Source organism: Mercenaria mercenaria, chromosome 13 (genome assembly GCF_021730395.1).
Source record: "Mercenaria mercenaria strain notata chromosome 13, MADL_Memer_1, whole genome shotgun sequence".
In the NCBI taxonomy this organism is placed as follows: Eukaryota; Metazoa; Mollusca; class Bivalvia; order Venerida; family Veneridae; genus Mercenaria; species Mercenaria mercenaria.
Genome location: NC_069373.1, coordinates 61,830,804 through 61,849,494, shown reverse-complemented (window position 1 = coordinate 61,849,494; position 18,691 = coordinate 61,830,804). Strand labels below are relative to the sequence as shown.

The window sequence follows — 18,691 nt, the reverse complement described above, 5'->3', positions numbered from 1 at the left end:
TCTCAAAAAGCATATGAACTATAGCTTTGAAACATTGCACACTTGACCAGTAGATAGGGTAATAACCATAATTGGCGGGAAAATTGGCCATTTTGTTCTAAGACGATTAATAGTTTTGCTTTTGTTCACTTTGACAAACCATACCATAAAAACACTAGTTTTGAAAATTTGCAGACTTGTTTATTACTATTAGATGAGTCATGAATTTCGTCAGAATAACAGTTCTTTAAAAGGCTGGGATTTTCAATTTGGTCCACAATACTTAAATACTAATAGCTTTTAAACTTAAATCATTCTTATGTGAGCGCGTGAGAACATTGACCAAGAACCATTTACTGTGACATGCATTTTGTCAATATTATGGCCCTTTATTTACTTAGAAAATTGGAAATTCTTCGTTGGTACACATTTCTTAAATACTATGAGGGCTTAGTGACAGCTTTGATGTACAGTTCGTAGGCCAAGAACCGTAACTCTCTCTCATAATCGCATTTTGTCAGAATTATGGTCTATTTTAACTTCAGTTGGTATTTCTTGGCTATTTTTGGATTAGGTTCTCGTTTTAATAGCAATTAGATCTATAATTTCTCTTCATTTCTCTTCATATATTTTTGCTAACTATGTTTTATTCATAGTTTTGAGAACACTGTCTTACTGATAGTTTTCTCAACAGTTCCGTACTCCGTATATGTTTAATATATATGACCCCGTGGTCATTGATAGTCAAGAAAATATTTAACTGCCAGGTGATTTGAACCCGTTATACGCTGTATGTACAGCTTTATACATCGTGCGGGGATTTTTGCTGGTTGAGTAACAATCTTCACAATCGCTGGAAAACGGAAATGATTCACGTGAATAAATTTCTTCTGCGCATCATCTCCTCGCAGTTATATACTTTCAGGGAAATGTTATCACCATTTTCTATAAGCTGGCTATGTTCTGCTGAACAAAATTAAATTTTAACCATTGTCATGGCGGAAAAGTAATATACAAAGTAAAATGTATAGTTTCACAAGGATACAGCGTGTTTTTGTTTCAGTCATGTTGGCTTCTTTCAGTGGCGCGCTCGATGAGCGGTCTGTGTCAGTTGCCTTGAATGGTCCTTTGAAAAATTTGTGTATTTTCAATGAAAAACTCTACATTGGAGGTACCAATATGATGTATGTGCTAAACAAAGATTTGAGCATGAATCATTCAGCCAACACGTGCAGTAGATCAACGATTCTATGCGGTAACGTGAATCAAGTGTTACTGGTGAATGACAAAAGGAAAGAACTGCTAGTATGTGGAACAGGCAAAGGTGGAATATGTGAAGTCAGAAGTACAGAGAATATTGGAATCATTCTCAGGAACAATACTTGGATACATGCACCACTAAAGGTTTCTACGGATCGAAGTCGTCCTGCGCAAGGTGTTTTGACAAGAGATGGGAGCGTTACGTTAGCCGTTACGTTTGGGAAAGGAATAGTTGCAAGCACATCAAACTTTGGGTACCTTTCATACGAGTATGCTATAAGCACAAGAAGTTTCATAGACTTTGAACCATTAAGTCAACGCGGTACAAAAGGTCTTTTCACGGTTATAAAGAATGCAAGTTTACATGACTATATTATCTATTACAAAGCAGGGTTTCAGTACAACTGGTATACCTATTTTGTGACAAACCAAAAGAAATACGTTGGACACACCAAATATGTATCAAAACTTGTCAGAATTTGCCAAAATGACACAGACTTTAAGTCATACACAGACATAGTGATTAGTTGTTTACACAACGGTACTGAATACAATCTGATCCAAGAGGCAGTGATATTGGAAGTCCCTGATTCTGTCGCATTCGCGGGCTCAGACAGGGTTTTTGTTGGTGTGTTTACACGAGGAAACGACCCTACCAAACCTTCTGGTGACAGTGTGTTTTGTGTGTCGAAGCTTAAAGACTTGGATAATGAGATTTTACAAGCCAAAAAGATACATGCGTTTTCATGTAAAGTTCAAGATCCGTCTGAAAGATATCTGCCAGACTTAAGGTCTACGCCCAACTGCGTCAATGAAAAGGTTTATTATTCGCAATTATTTTCTCTCAATGATCATAGATCATTTAGCATAATAGTTGAGTAAATTTAAATGCCAGTTTAAGCGTGCACTAACTAACTTACAATCTTTATTTACTCTGTATTTATATCAAGCCATGATTTTAGGAGACAGCAAACTTTTTCTTTTGATGATTTTTGTATTTCTCCCCTTGTCAGCCTCGCCACACATTCTTGGAAGACATATTGCTTTCGGCCCTTCCGTCTGTGCGTAATTATATCGTGTTTGCTCGGTTTAAATTCTCACAACGTACAGTCACGGCGGTGAAGATCAATGCCATATACGAAGTTTAAGTGCAGCGTCGGAGTATTTCCTATCCATCCGACATTCTCCTAATCCTTTGAACGTTTTAAAACAGTGTAACATAAATGTGTGTCATAATGAATTGATATGCAGAACGTAGCTCCCGCGGTCAATGCCTCATTAGTAATATAATAATATTTTGTTACAATCCATGTTTTTAGTTCCTTGAGAACATTTTTATTACTAAGGAAACATATTCTCTACAATAAAATGACGCGGTCAAGTCGTGTGTGTTCGGGTTTAATGTCTTTTTCAACAATTTTTCAGTCATATAAACGACGGTGTCTACTTGTAGCAGTGAGCACAATGCCCAACTTTATAGTGCTGCCTCACTGGAATATCACCCCGTAGACACGTGGCATGATATCCCACCCAGTCACATTATACTGACACCGGGCTGACCAGTCCTAGCACTATCCTCTTAATGCTGAGCGCCAAGCGAGGAAGCTTCTAGTACCATTTTTTACGTCTTTGGTATGACGCGGCCAGGGATCGAACCCACGACCTCCCGCTCTCGAAGCGGACGCTCTACCACTAGGCTACCGAGGCAGTTGCGGTCAAGTCGGTCACGGCACTTAGAGAGAGACCAAAGCTCGTATAATTTAAGAATTTTTAAGAAATGCTATTTTAAACAGGTAGCTTGCTACAATAATAAGTGGTTTGCTTTCCATAAATATCAGAAAATCATGATAAATGTAAGTAAATGTCGGGATATATCGATCTTTTCAACGTCTAAACAGCCAAAAAGACCCGCCCATGTTCAATCGTAATTCATCTTCCGTTAAAAAAAAATAGTTCCTGGCTTTCATATCATGCAGCCGTGTCGATTCAATTTTGTTCTTTAGGCTGATCACTACCAAATCAAATGTAAGCCTCCAAAGTAGTCCAAATATAAATACATGTACTGCTAATCATTTTTTCTTTCCTAGTGCCTTTTCTCAACAGCAACGTGTTTACTTTTACCCTACCGCGATTCAATATGTATCACTTTGCATTCTGTCGAAATCAGCATGTCCCTGTCGCATGCTAGGTAAAAATGGCGGCGTAAGAATTTAATGTCTCGAAAAGAGAAATTGAAAGAAGCGAAAAGTAGTAAATTCTGCAGGTTGTATCTAACGAACTGTAGTTTTCTTATATGAAAGCTGACCACCCCCTTCTTTTTGATTTTCTAAAGTAGCGATATAGTTCTTTGTGTGAGTCTCTGAAAATCTGATATGCTAGAAAATGTCGAAAAACCGTTATGAAGTAAGTGGATTTTATATGAAATAAAGAACAGCCGGATTTAGTGGTGTTCAGCCTTTACCGTCTTTTTTGTGAATAACGTTAGATTGCGCATGCAATCTCGCGGAACGGATGAAAGGTACGAAGTGGCCTATGACTACAAGGAAGTTTTAACGGAATTGTTTCCTTTTTCCCATGACTATTATGTTTTGGTTTGTGTGTGTGTTGAGAGGTCAAGGGTAAATACCTCTTTTTCAGGAAAGCCATTTAATTATTTCCTTTCTAATTGTGAACGTTGATACAGTTAACTACACATTAAATGAATTTTAAAATAAGAAGTAATTACTTTTGTTTGTATTTTAGTAACATTGCCTGCAATTAAGAAGGGTCATACAGACCTATAACATACAGATCATGGGAGATCATAATAATCTATCACTGTTTGTAGATGCAGATGGAAATATTCGGTTCAATGCTATCGGTTTTGGCGGTAACGAGGCTCTGTAGGAATATTTTTATCTGCATCTACTACCAGTAGGATATCACTTTCTTGCGTACCGTATTTTACGCTACAAATGATAAAATTAAGTCAGAATTTTACTTGCGTGCGTCTTTGAAATGACATTATTTCATTACTGTTTACAGGTGTAGAGATAGACCCTAAAATTTTCAATGATAGAAACACATTAAATTAAGTCTAGATAATGATTTCCAAGTCCTTGACAAAACCAAAAATGGTTTCACAAATGTGAAATTTATGATAATTTTGTTAATATCAGTTACAGAAGTTTAAATATTTAATTTAAAGTTGTGATCCACAAAGAATGACAACTCTTGCCTTGGGCTAGTACTTATAAGCAGAGATATCTATTAGTTTACTTCCCTTGCAATTACACAAATGAGTGGAAAAAGAAAACGGTTTAAGACACAATATGATACTTTTTTGCACAACAAAAACATTTAGGATTTATTCATATGTATTTGATTTACCCCTCAAAACCTGGTTCCTGTGATTTGGTCAACTTACTTATAGTGAAAAAATAACTTGTAACAAGCCGATAACAAAATGAAATACTTGTAAGTATTTTATAGTGCAGATAATACAGTTTTGCTTGTATCAAAATGTCACATGAGAATCACTTTTGTAATACAGAACACCTGGTAGGATTAGTAAGGTGCAATTATATTGATCACTGTTTCCTATGCCTAACAGGTGTTATTTTCCCGCGTTTTTTTTTAAATTAGCTACCACATGTACCAGAAGACAGAGTCCAGCAAAGAAAGTATTTCGTTTTGCTTTGTTCTGAAAATGTAAAATACCGTATGTAATAAATTACTACTTGTTTTACTAGATGCCTACAGAAATACCGTCCCTAGAATTGAATATTCCCACCCGCATCTACAGTCAGTGACAAATTTTCTAAAACAATACAAATTTTCAAATTATTAGATGTTACACAAAAGTAAGGTTCTGCACAATAATGGACTTTTACTTTTCAGCAACATAAATTCCATGACTATAATTTTTCCTGTGAAAATCCGTATCCGACCTTCTTCTACGTGATAGGGAATATAACCTTTTCGATGACATCGAGATATCTACTACACGCAGAGAAGGGTTCTGTTACAGCACTAAACGGAGCCAGAAATGCTAAAGGAAACATTGTGATAATTGCCGGAACATCCACTGGACATATAGTTCAGGTAATTGCTTATGCTTTGCTAAGACGGCCATCTCAAGTAACTGTAACAAATAAAGTATCTGTCCTGCTCAAGTATTCCTATATTGACGTGTTTGGAATAGCAAAATATAAGCCGCTGAACCCTTCTACAAGTCGCGTTTAATCTTTCTGTAAACCACCTACTTTGCCTGTATTTTACAGATGACAATGGAAAGCCTGGAATCTCCTCTCCAAGTGATTAGCACAGCAAATGTGAGAAAGTCTATAAAGCGTGTGCACATACAAGATGACGATACGATTTATGTGATGAGCAGTAAAAATGTATATTTTAATTATTTTCTCTCTTCTACAAGCAAAACAAATAAACCAGCAGTAATTTATGATTGATTAGCTTTTATATATATACAACATCATGATATATCTCGCTGAACTTAAAAAAAAAACTTGCAAGAGTGTGACTTTGCATTAATCCTACTGCAGATGTGTGAACATGTTTATTGCAAAATGTTGGCCCGTGTTTTGGAGCATATCACTATAGGCACCTGGCCAAACATATGCATCACTACGTACCACCGCCTAGTACTTTTAATTGTAACGATTTTCTGTAAGTTTCTAGTGAATTATGATTAGAAATGAACATTTTACCTTCAAAGGTGTTCTTGTTCTCACGTTCCAACTGCTCTGAGTATACCACGTGCTCCGACACAATGACCGGCCGAAATCCACTGTGTGGTTGGTGTGTCTACAAACAAAGGTAAATGAAAATAACACATTGATTGACTTCTTTATTAGTTTTTTTTCCCATTTGTAGCGCCATTTCTTTTAGATTAACAAATAAAGTATATGTGTACTGTTAAAAGGTAATCTTGTTGAAGCACACGTAATTGTCAAAAGATACTGGTTCCCTGATTTTGTTTAAGGCCGAAAAGTTCATCAAATGCCAGTATTGGCTAAAGATGTGCAATGGATATTTTCTGCTTAGGTTTAAGTGTATTTGTGTGTGACTTTTCAAAAATGGATGAAATCGTAAAATTAATAAATTTGTGTTATGTTTGATTTTTCATTGCCATCAACATGTTGTTCTGAGCTTACACTACATTAAAAATACACTAGCATTTCATGACAATGGCAAAATATCAATGGCGGTTTAGCTTTTAGTATAGTAAAACAGTCTAAGTGAGTCATGTCACTTTATTTCAATTCAAAATCCGTAACTAACAAAGAATAGGGTACTAGTACATGTATTTGTATTCCAGTCGCAAAGTAACATAGTATAGCGAAGAATGTACTTCGATGACCAACAAGAAATTGTAAACTGATGATATATATAACATGAGGATTAGTTGTTATATCCTCTATAATAATAATTTATAATCAACTTGTATCCACACGGGGAAAGTTAACTACGAATCTAATTTATGCTCTAATGCCAACTATCTTATGGGTTCATTGTATCCTCGAGATCCAGTTAACTTTCAGAGAGAGAATGATTATAGCTTCTCTGGTCCCAATCAGTAAAAAAAACCCCTAAAATGTCGCTGCTGATTTGTGAGACGTGATAACATAGATTTGAGTATATATGCAAATGTTGAACCAGTGCGAATGTATAGTACAATTCAGGTGTGTATAAAAAGTAGCATCGAAACTAATCTTATTGGGTTAGTGGACTTGATGTTAAATATGTGGTGGTGATTAGTTCGTATAGCCTAAATAAATACTGTCTACTGTCTACTTGTGTGTGTGTGTGTTTTCGTACTTAATACTGATGATTATATATGCATTTTTGTAAAGCAACCAGGAAATTGGTACTGATAACTATATGTGTGTGTATTTTTCACAGAGCAACAAGACAATCTAACTGTTCAGATGAACCAAATCATTGGTTGTCCTCAATACGCGACTGCGTATCTCGGATGCACGTGACGCCGTCTAATATACCTGTAAACGTCTCCAGTAACACAAACGTTACCGTAAGTTGCTGCTTAGTTTCCGTTTATTAGTTGGGTTTTTTTTTTGGGGGGGGGGGGGGGGGGGGAGGTTAATAATATTTATTGCCCTCTGTTACAAAGATATTATACAGTACATGCATTTTTACAGAAAAAAAAATAAACAAATGTATAGAACTACGATATTTTAACATCAGTATACATCCCTTCCCGTTGTTACTTCTCACAAATGAATACCCGGGATGGATTTAAAACGAATCCAAGAAGATAGTCTGACCAATATTTAGTTACTGTATGTGAAAATATATTTCTAATGGTACTAGTTAGTGGCATTATACTGAATCAGTTCCCTAAATTTTGCACCAATATAATGTATGTGCTTGGTATAATTAAAGATAGTATATTGAACATGTATTCACTGATAATCATTGCCATAGCGAGTTTATGATAGAGTGATTACCAGGGTTAAATGTTAGCTATTTGGGATCGATTGCTGGTCGCGTGTGATTTCCCGACTAGAGGATACTGTTTCTTGTAGCTAACGTAAATTATGACACCTATCGTGGGCTTTACTTGAAATATGTTGTTTAATTCATCCAAGGTCAGGAGGGGGCGTGGGGGAGGCGGGGGTCCGTCATCTACGCCATAAGCCTTACGTACTTATGCAACTCAGTCTTACAAAAATGATCGGTTTGTGTACAGACATGCAAATTTATACTAAAATTATATATAATTTGAAACCAAAATGTATCTTAAAGTCATGTATTATATTCATTTTGACAAACAGTTGACGTTGACACTAGAAAACTTGCCGAAACCTCGTACAGAGGACGTATACCAATGCAGACTCATCAATGAAATACCCAGCATTGGAACTGACATACAAGCTGAGCGGAATGGGAGTGTATTTTCGTGCACTTTACCATTTGTTAAAGGTAGCATCTCGTATGTTATAAAACACATAAAATCTTAATGAGTTAAGATGAAACATTTAAAACGTCTTTTATTTACAAATAGATAATTGTAGTTTGCTTATTGATTTAATGTTGTTGTTTTCAAAGAATAAGTTACAGGTAAAAGACCAACGTTTGTTTTCCCATAGACTTCCATTGTAACATAATCAGACTTTTCTTCAAGAACTATCCTACTGAAAATGAAGCACGAAAAATATAATTGTGAATAGTGACACTTTATTCGTGAAGGCTGTTTTTCGCTTGAATGATATGACCCCTTGTCTAAATTGTTGTTATGGCGAGAGAAAAAAAACCGTTTCATGAATTTGTTTTTCAGTACCTATCAAATGTAGTAAATAAACGCAATAGATGAATTCAGTTTTCAACACAAATCGCTTCTTGGGTTTGTTTACATTACTGACCAATCAGAACGAACTAAAATTACCTTATTTCAAGCATTTTCCCTGTACTTATTTTGAATTGCTGGTCTCAACATAATGATCACAAGAATATATCAAATTCAACGCCAGCGCATTGGATTATAAGTTATTTCAATACAAGTTTCTAAATGCGTAGGTATTGTTGTCAACCAAAAATATAGTAGCCGATACAATTGCATGCGACCCAATGACATTCATTAAGTTTTATGTTTTGTCCCTGGGCGTCATTGAGAGTTATCATTGTGTTTATTTGTGTTTCCATACTGTAGGTATTGTTTGAGTACATTTATTTATTTATTTTGTTGAATTTAACGTCGCACCGACACATGATAGGTCATATGGCGACTTTCCAGCTTTAATGGTTGAGGAAACCCCAGGTGCCCCTCCGTGCATTATTTCATCACGAGCGGGCACCTGGGTAGAACCACCGACCTTCCATAAGCCAGCTGGATGGATGAAGAATTCAACGCCCCGAGTGAGGCTCGAACCCACATCGGTGAGGGGCAAGTGATTTGAAGTCAGCGACCTTAACCACTCGGCCACGGAGGCCCCTGTTTGAGTACATATGTCAAAATACGTGTATGTTATTTCAGAGCACGTTGAGGCAACATTAGCACTTTCAGTCCAAACGGCTTCTAATGAGCATATAGTGCTTTCTAAAACGAACATTTTGTTTTTCGAGTGTGCACGATTGAACAGGTATGTACAAGGATTGTTCTTGTGACAAGTTATATTACGCCAAAAAATTTATAAACAAATAGCAAAATTTTAATATCATTCAGTCAATACTACCTATCTTATCACTGGAAATAATCAGGAAAATACCTATGGTATAAGAAAATATGTACAAATCAGTTATTTGTGTTCTAACTGTGTGTACAATTTCGTATTACCTACTGGTTACTATTAACCATATCTATTTTTTTAATTTCAAGATTTATCTTACAATTATTGTTATATCTACAACTTTGAAATGCAACTTTGTATATAAATAAAACATTGACGCGACTACTGTAGATGCCGTGACTGTATCGGGAGATCAAAGCAACACTGTGATTGGTGTACAGACGAAGCAATGTGTCTGCCACATGGATCACCATGCACTGCCGATTTGAGATCTTCAGTAGGTTTAAAGATTTAAAAAATATGTGTCTCATGATACTAGACATTAACGTTAGTTGTGACATACCAGTGGATGTGGGTCTTCGTTGAAATAAGTTACTCGATTACATTGAGTTTATTTCGTAAAATATAATTGAAATATTATTCACTTGCTAGGTAAAAGGAGGTGTTTTACCAGACATTCGGCTGATTAATAATATAGCAACTACCTTACTTCATCGTTTTACGTACATTTTATACCCTTAAACAGAAAAATAAATGATGTCGTTCTAAGATAAACGTGTTATTGTTTTTCCAGGAAGACACATGCCCCCAATTATTAGACACAAGAGGGCAACATTTTGTACATGCCGGTGTATTGACCACTGTACCCTTTCGCGGAATACATATTCCAGCGGTAAGAAATTTACTTACCACAGAGTTACAGACAAACGTAATACGAGTACTTTGTTAATAATGTAGCAAAATCTCTCCTATATAAAAAAACACTACGGACACCAAATAGTTTTTTCTTAATACATTTATTTTCATATATTTGTATTAAATTAAATTTCTTTCTTTTCAAGTCCATAACTGCAAACCAGTACACATACACCTGTAAGATGCCGTCCGGTGCAGTATCTTCCACGGCTGCTGCTTTCAACAACTCCATATTCTGTAGCGTCAATGTAAGTTACAATTTCATTTACTTCTTTCCATATCTATACACTCGAGTGTCCCTGATATATTACATTTCGTATACAAGTTACTTTGAATACAGATTTCCTAAACACTAGTTACCTGTTGCGGTTTCGAACAATTATGCAAAAAGATATTACTAACTTTAACCTTGTTCGTACTAAACAACACTAAACTGCCTTCTACCTACATACTAGTACTGACTGTAACTTTATTTGCAGTTACAACAATCGCCAGATCAGCCAAAACAAGACCAGAAAATCAGAATCTACTATGGTGCGAAAGGTCAAAAAGCATCTGATATAGATGACGAGTTTGCAAATTTCGGTATTTCCAATAGTCCTGAGTCTTATAATCTGCTGGGCCCACTTTAAATAATAAGGGCATTATCAGAAAACATTCAGTGAACTCTTTTCGTTGTGTTTACTCTAGAAGAATGTATTTGCATGATTTGGTGACATTATTAAAATATCATATGTAATGTCAAAGTGCTGAACTTCGGGCCTTCTTTGTCGTAGGAAACAAAAAGATGTGCTGAATTATAATTTTCTCAAGTATTTAGATTAAGTTCTGAAATGCAATGCTGCAGGGACGAACATACTGGTAAAATGCATGGAAGACCACCGGCTTAATGAACGGTCATTTCTTCATTTTCATTTAAGTTTTTTTTTTCTAAATGTTTCGCATAAAGTATCCAGATTTGATATCTTAAGACGTAAGTTTTGAAATAAGATTTTATATTTTAGTTACAGTTTACAACTGCACTCGGTTGGCCAAAGACTGTAGCCACTGTAGAGCTTTGAACAAAACAAGATATAACTGTGAATGGTGTGTCAACAAGAACCTATGTGAATATAGACATGAAAACTACACCACGGCAACGTGTCCTGCTCCTACCATTTCCATGGTGATTTCTTTTAAGTTATTATATATTTTCCAGATTGTGCACATTATAAAAAGTTGATAGACTGTATGTATAAGACCCTAATAGGGGATGAAAATCCCCAAGACGGTAACGTCCGTATATAATTATTCGTCTGTGTTGTTTGCATATACTGAGGCAATTTTTTCGATATTTTCCGGTTCCGGTTTACGTACACGTCGCAGACTGGTTGTCTGCATGAACATCCGAGCACCCCGAATTAGTCACAAAAATTCGTAAACCGCGCCAACATGGTTCTTTTACTTCCTTTTCGTAATGAAAACTGTACATGCAACTGAAAAAAAAAAACACTTTTAAAACAGTAAGGAAGTGTTAAAGGCCGTCAAGTTTCTGCTTGGAGTGCAAAAACAAACAAAAAATCCTAAAGTCAGTGCGAGAACGCCGTGAATGACGTCATCGTCACGGCTTCCCGTAAATTTTGCAAAGAATGATATTCGCTGAAAGAGGTATGATGACACTAAATGTAAACTGGTAGAGCGAAATTTCACTCAAGTTCTTTTGATTGTTGAATATTTCGTTGTAAGTGGATATATAAAAGATAAATCCCCATGCTAGGCGATGCCTTAATTCATATTAAAGAAAACAAATGTTTTGATTAATTTCAATCAGTTGATATATATTATCAACTTGAAATTCTATAAAAAAATCTATGTTTCTTTCTTACTATCTTTTTGTTATGTACACGTTTGTCACGTTCACTAAATAAATATTTTATTATTGTAAAAATATCAAAATAAGTTCCTGCAGAATGCTAGCAATGTATCGGATATTTATATTAGGACTGTTAGAATTGTCTATTTCGTCAAATTGTGGTTCTGTTTTATATAGATGGTACCAAGAGATGGACCGGTGACGGGTCATACAAAGATTACTGTTTATGGTTCCAATCTTGGCTCGAACCTGTCGGACATAGACAGTGTACAGATAGCGGATATTCCCTGCAAATTGAGTGATGATGTTACACAGTTTCTTGTCACAGACTATGGAGATTTTGAAACAAGTGTACCAAATCGGTGAGACAAGCTGTTGTGTTCACCAAAAATTAAACTTAATTGTGCCTGAATAAATAGCAAATTACATGTAGTTTGTTCAATTTTATAATTCAAGTGCATTTCTTCCTGTTTCATTTTCATCGAAAAATCAAATTCTGTATTAGATGTAAATTTAGAAACACAAGTGGTCTGTCTGATTTAACTTTTTAATTCGTTTGTTATGAAGTATTTATGTCGACAATAAGCATTATGTAAAATATCGTTTTGTGGCATTACATTTTCAGGCTTGTTTGCTATACCGGGTCAACTGTGAACGAGACAACAGGGGCTCTTAATGTTACAGTGAATGGAAAAACAACAATTACAACTGATACTTACTCTTATAGGGTAAATGTTCTACATGTCATAAATCTCTGTATTTCTTATGAAATTTTGTGCTGATCTCAATGTTATTCCGTAACTTTAAATAACTGTAAACAATAGCATTGACTTGAATGACGGAATTTTCATCTTTTGATCATAACTTGAAAGATATGACTGGAACATCAATAATTTCATAATTGTATACGATTTTTTTTTTTTAAATGGTAATCTTGAACCTAGTATTGCTAAGTAATGTATGATAAAGTTTCTGTTTTTAAAAGGACTTAAAGACCTGCTCTAGTTCTACCTTTTAACCTTAAATTGTCACTGAAAAAGCATGAAAATCCTAACTATGAACAGTCACGCCTGTCAAAATAGAGTCTATTTTATTTAAAATTCTATATAAAATACCTGTGGTTTTGCGTGCTAAAGTGTGGCGCGTGGCCGTTAACTGTTACCTATTGTAATCATGGGTTGCATACACACAGTAGAATTTGAATAGACGCGGAGCAGGGCTTTAAGGCATGCTGCTTTTACACACATCATGCTAAATATCTAGTTTGTTTTAAAATGGTGATTATTTGGAAAACGCAGATCCCAGCTGTTGGAGATATTGTACCGAAGTACGGACCAAAGGCTGGAGGGACACGAGTAACTATATACGGCGAGAATCTAGGAATTGGTAACAGACACATCGGTTTATTGCTCGGGGGCAAGCACTGCCTTAAACCGGAAGTCAGGCCAGATATACCGCGAGAAACTGTGTAAGTAAAATATTAGAAAAGTTAAAGAATTTTTCGAAAACTATTGCTTTGCACACATCCAATAACATTTGTACGAGTGTAAAGTGTAGTCCCTAGTCACAGACAAGATCGCAATTATTCCTGTAACAAGACTCATTATTAGCTTTTCTTTCAACATCTTGTTTCAGATTTTTAGGTACTTTCACAATTGTTTGCACTGTCGCTGGAGAATACAGTGGTAATATCACGACAGTCACATTATCTATCGACGGCAAAACGGTTGTCTCGGAAGCATCTGCATCTTTCAGATTTGTCACTGACCCAACTCTACATCCCATATCGCCAAAGAAGGCATTCTTAAGGTAATGTTTATTGCAAATTTGAGCTACGTTCGATGAAATGCCATTGTTAAGTCACGTGTTAACGATAAAGTAAGTATGACATTCATACAGTGTGATTTTGATGTACATGTATCACGAAGCATTAATCATGTGGAAATTTTGGTTAAAATTACTAAAGGTGATTAACAATTTTGTAATACATTTCCAAGATTTTATTTCAGCTGAGCTAGAAATTAGTTATTTGTCTATTGTTTCTTCAATTTTAGTGGTGGAACACAAATATCTGTCGAGGGTGTGCAGCTGGACAATGCCCATGATGCAAGAATAACGTTATCGTACGGACACGTGACCGAGGTAAATTAATCATTATTGCATCAATCAACTTTCCATCTACCAACGTTCTATATTGATTTATTAGAACTGTTACACCTGTCTAACAGTTTTTGGTAAAATATTCTAGCAGTAAATGTTAGCGTAGACAACGATTCTGTCGACTTTATTTTCGATATACACTGTTCGATTAACTTTAGCACGAAAATAAAGCAAAATACATATATAGACGAGGTTATGCTTTATAACAATTTACTGTTAATATGTTTTTGATACAGATTGGGGACTGCATTATACAGTCGGAGAGTTCGGCAATATGTAAGGCCCCAAGAGCACCTCAGAGTCTGAAGGAAGAGTTACTTAATATGGAGAATACGTATAAATTGTCAGAATACATCAAAGTAACATCTATTCTCCACTTGGACAACATTCGAGAAAATGTTGAAATATCTTACTATCAGGATCCGTCTATAGACAATCTTCGGGCAGACAATAACGTCGTACAAATCGAAGAAGACGATCGGCATCTGAGAATTAAAGTAGGAATTTATCTTTTACTTCTTGTGTTTGTTCGTTTGCATTTTCATTTTTAGTGGACCTATTTGACAAGTATTCCTACAGGCACAGCATATTTATATGTTATTAGTCTGTAAAAGTTGCATAATTTAAAGCTCTGTCACAACCAACTTGGAATTGCAAACGTTGCGCGCACGAAGATTATTGTGACTTTGGAAAATATTCTATCCTGCCTGCAAACTGATTTGTCTGTAATTTGTAATTTCAGGGTAACAGGTTGAACAAGGTTGCTACTTTATTTGATATCAACATAACAGTGGGAGTTGAACCGTGTGTGTTAGTAAAATTGACTTCATCATATATAACCTGCATTGCGCCTAAAACTCAACCCGAATGTGGAATATCTCATGCTGAATACCCAGAAGTTAATGTAAGGAACTTAAACCTTATGTGTATTCCATTGGTGAATGCAAAATGATCTGAAACACTTACCTCTCTCCACTATCATTTCTTGGAATTCTGTCTGTTGAAAGTATATAATTCTCGGATGACAAGAAATATAAAGTTAACAAAGATAGTATATTAAATCTGGAGTTGTTAAACGTTAGCCCTTACCATACTGGATACGACTGGTTCTGCCTTTGCGACCAGTTTAGATCATGATCAGCCGGCACTTCCGTGCATTCTGATCATGATCTGCACTGTTCGCTATTCAGTCAGTATATTTTTGGTAGGCATTCCTTTTAACAGTAAATGGTACTGTCCAAATTGGAAGATGGACAAGTTCATTATAGAAATTTAGCATGGTAAGAGTTAGTATAGGAACAGCTCTGACAAGAGATAGGTAAGTCTATGCATACCAATACACACGACAAAACGGTACTGTATAGACCTGCATAATAAATTATGTGTCAATTTTGTTATCCTTTAAACGTGTAACTGATGAAAATGAAATATAATTTAAGGCATTTGATATATATATTTGACACATTATAATTTTAGGTAACCATTGGAAACATACATAAGATGATTGGGTATGTACAGTACAAAGGAAGCACAGACTGGATCAGCAGTCCTGTTGTGCTGCTGTCTGCTGCAGGGATAGCTGCAGTTCTCATTCTTATCATTTCAATAGGTAAACAAGGACATTCTCGTGTCAGAACAAGTGATCACTTTGCATTTGCATTGAATGCAAGAATTATTCAATGAAATATCTTATTTTTCAACAAATGTTGCACTTTAGAAATACATGTACATGCCAGTCCTGCTTCATCATAATTATGTTGCATAACTTAGATGTTTTATATGGGACAAAACTGTTATTTCTTTTAGAATTAGAATAATCATTACCACATAATTATATCTAGATATACAAATAATGGATTATATATTTTTCTCTTACAGCCACTATTTTGATCTGTCGGCAGTACAGAAGAATGAAAAGCAGACTACGACATCTAGTTAAACAGAACAGCTTAAATGAGAATTCAGATATAATACGATTAAACAGGTAATTGCCAATAATACCAGATTCTAGAGTTTACAAACTTGCCAGAAACTGTGGCTTTTAATTTGTCTTTTGCTTACTAGAGAGTAGTGCACTTGAAATAGGCTGCAGTAACTTCCCTGGTTCGTAAGCATACCTTAGTGTGACATGTTACTGGAATACCCTGGTTTCGTCGACAGGTGTCTTACAACTGAACCTTCAAATCCGATCTAAAAACTTGTTCTTTGTCCGTTAGCTCGCTCAACTTGTATATTATTATTTTATCACAGGATGGCACCTACCTTCGACTGTTATGATAAGCGCATGGAATACTCCGATCTCTACTCGGACATTAGAGAATCTGGTGTGGTTGACACCTACAACACACTTACCACAGACGACCAAGTTTCCCAGCATTCCCTGGCCGAGCACCTGCGAGACACCTCCCAGCATCCCCTGGCCGAGCACCTGCAAGACGATAGTCTGCGTTCACATGATTCTTTACGTGCAAAGAACAAGATAACAGTAGAAATTCAGCTAGAGGGAGCGACGGCGACGGATGTAACCCTTGTACCTAAAATGGCTGATGATCGATCGTACTTGCATGCAGTTAACTATGGAGTGGGAACAATGGAGCGCAAATGAGTCATATGAGCTTTGACTTTCATACTAAAAAGAATACATGTACATCTCATTGTATACCTGTCAGAACATACCCTCCAGCGATAACTTACTACAGTTAGCGGCTGTGCAATATTAGCATCAGTTGTGTATTTATCCGCTAAGTAAAACCGTTCTAACTCCTTTTTTCGCAAAAACAATACGTTCCTGGAATGCTCCCCTGTTGTGCCTCCTGAAGCATACGGGGTAGTGGGCGGTTCTAAATTTTCAAAACGGATTATTTGATTGGATTTTAGAAATCGTGCGGTCTTGTGCCAAATAAATGATGTTCACGTTATTATATTCCGTAAACATTTTATTCTATATTGTTATCAACGAATAAAAAATCTACATGATCATCTAATTTTTAAGATAGCGCATTTTAATTCCCCTGTACTGCAATCAGAGATGTCATCTGTTGTACCACTGCCGTAATCTGCTATTAGAAAATGAACATCAGTACGTGATTAAAATTAGTCATTCAAATATCTAGTTTTGTAACATACATTTTGATTGGCTGTTTCATCTAAAAAATATAGCTCCAGCGAGTGATTCTTAAATTACCGTGACGGTAACCGTATAAATTTACACGCTATGCGGGTAAATATACACGGTGAGAATGTACTTTTATACATGTACCGACCCGACCGAGATACGCGGTAAGCGTGTACATTTACACGCTCAGCGTGCATATCTACACGGTAAGCGTGTATGGTACCAAACTGGTACGTCATATATTTGAACCACTCTCGAGTTCGCTTCCGGGAAAACCAGTACTGGTGTCATGTGAGAAGGCATGGTCGTGACCCCAGCTTAGTATCGTTCTTTTCTAGTTAGGCGGTGAAACATATTACTATCGTATTCTGGAGACTGCAAGAATTCAATAATGACAGTTTTCACTGAAGCAGATTAATACACCGTTCTATTTCCATACTACTTTTATTGATTATTTACCAGTATACCGACCGCTTATCTCTCCGCATAATTTCTATGTAAAAGTTCCTGTCAGGTTAAACAATCGTTTCAATGCACATGATAAGGAAAATATATCAATGAAAAGCTCAGATCGCAAGCTTTCTAATGGTGTATATCTGTAAACAATCAAAAGAGAAACTGTGACACACTTGCAGTTTGAAAATAGCATTTATAGATTTTAGCTTAAATTTTAAGTAATTGAATAATCAAAGCACTGAAGTTCTGATGTGGTGATTGACTTGTTAGTGTGACGGTAATTTAGGGCTTGAACCCGGAGTTTTAATGATTGTGGTCTTGTCCTGTTCTATCTCTAATACGATGGGTAGGAAAATAGACCGCCGCAAGAAAATTTACCGCCTTAATATAACCTGAAATACTGTTGAAAACAGGTGTTTAAACAAAAATCGCTTACATCTACCCCTTTCTTCTCACGTTATTTTGGTAATTCCACGCAGTGCTTACCTCCCCTAGAACCTAGTAATTCATCCGGAAGAATTGACTTTTAAAATTCATGCTTCCCTTTTATATTGTACAAATTTTTTGCTCATTATTTATTGTTTAATATGCAAAACTATACCTAGTAAAAGTAAAACTTTTATTAAAAATATAATTATAATGCACAATTTAATTCATAACAACGTTTGTTTGATAGGCTATTTATAGACCGAAGTCATAGCTATAACGATTAAACAACATAAACATTACCTAACTGTTTCGATAAAAAAAATAGAAATATTGTATATATTTTTGTTAAATACATTTTACATTTCGTATGATTTATTAGCTTTATATCTGCATATTACACAGTGAGTGCATTATGTCTTACCAAAGACGAAATAAAAGTTCCATTCATACGGATATTTCATTTATAGGGGGCGAATTAATTTACCTTCATTTATTTTC

At 35.6% G+C, this 18,691-nt stretch overlaps 1 protein-coding gene across 1 annotated transcript; it reads left to right on the top strand.

Moving 5' to 3' along the window:
• Positions 1-870: 870 nt before the first annotated feature.
• Positions 871-17,172, top strand: LOC123528734 (plexin-B3-like). The gene is made up of 22 exons (XM_053522028.1): positions 871-2,058; positions 5,119-5,322; positions 5,502-5,621; positions 5,954-6,054; positions 7,141-7,270; positions 8,034-8,181; positions 9,233-9,338; positions 9,657-9,762; positions 10,060-10,158; positions 10,328-10,429; positions 10,661-10,766; positions 11,186-11,346; positions 12,211-12,395; positions 12,659-12,761; positions 13,332-13,501; positions 13,669-13,842; positions 14,088-14,175; positions 14,430-14,690; positions 14,936-15,097; positions 15,670-15,802; positions 16,072-16,177; positions 16,444-17,172. Exons 1-22 carry the CDS (start codon positions 1,003-1,005, stop codon positions 16,796-16,798), a joined length of 4,176 nt encoding a protein of 1,391 aa, XP_053378003.1. The 5' UTR covers positions 871-1,002; the 3' UTR covers positions 16,799-17,172.
• Positions 17,173-18,691: the final 1,519 nt, after the last annotated feature.

Excerpts from the sequence above, each read along its gene's own strand:
- LOC123528734 (XM_053522028.1), top strand. The coding sequence starts at position 1,003 with ATGTATAGTTTCACAAGGATACAGCGTGTTTTTGTTTCAGTCATGTTG. Across the intron at positions 9,339-9,656 it reads GAGTGTGCACGATTGAACAG|ATGCCGTGACTGTATCGGGA; the intron begins GTATGTACAAGG and ends CGACTACTGTAG. Across the intron at positions 10,767-11,185 it reads TGACGAGTTTGCAAATTTCG|TTACAGTTTACAACTGCACT; the intron begins GTATTTCCAATA and ends TTTATATTTTAG.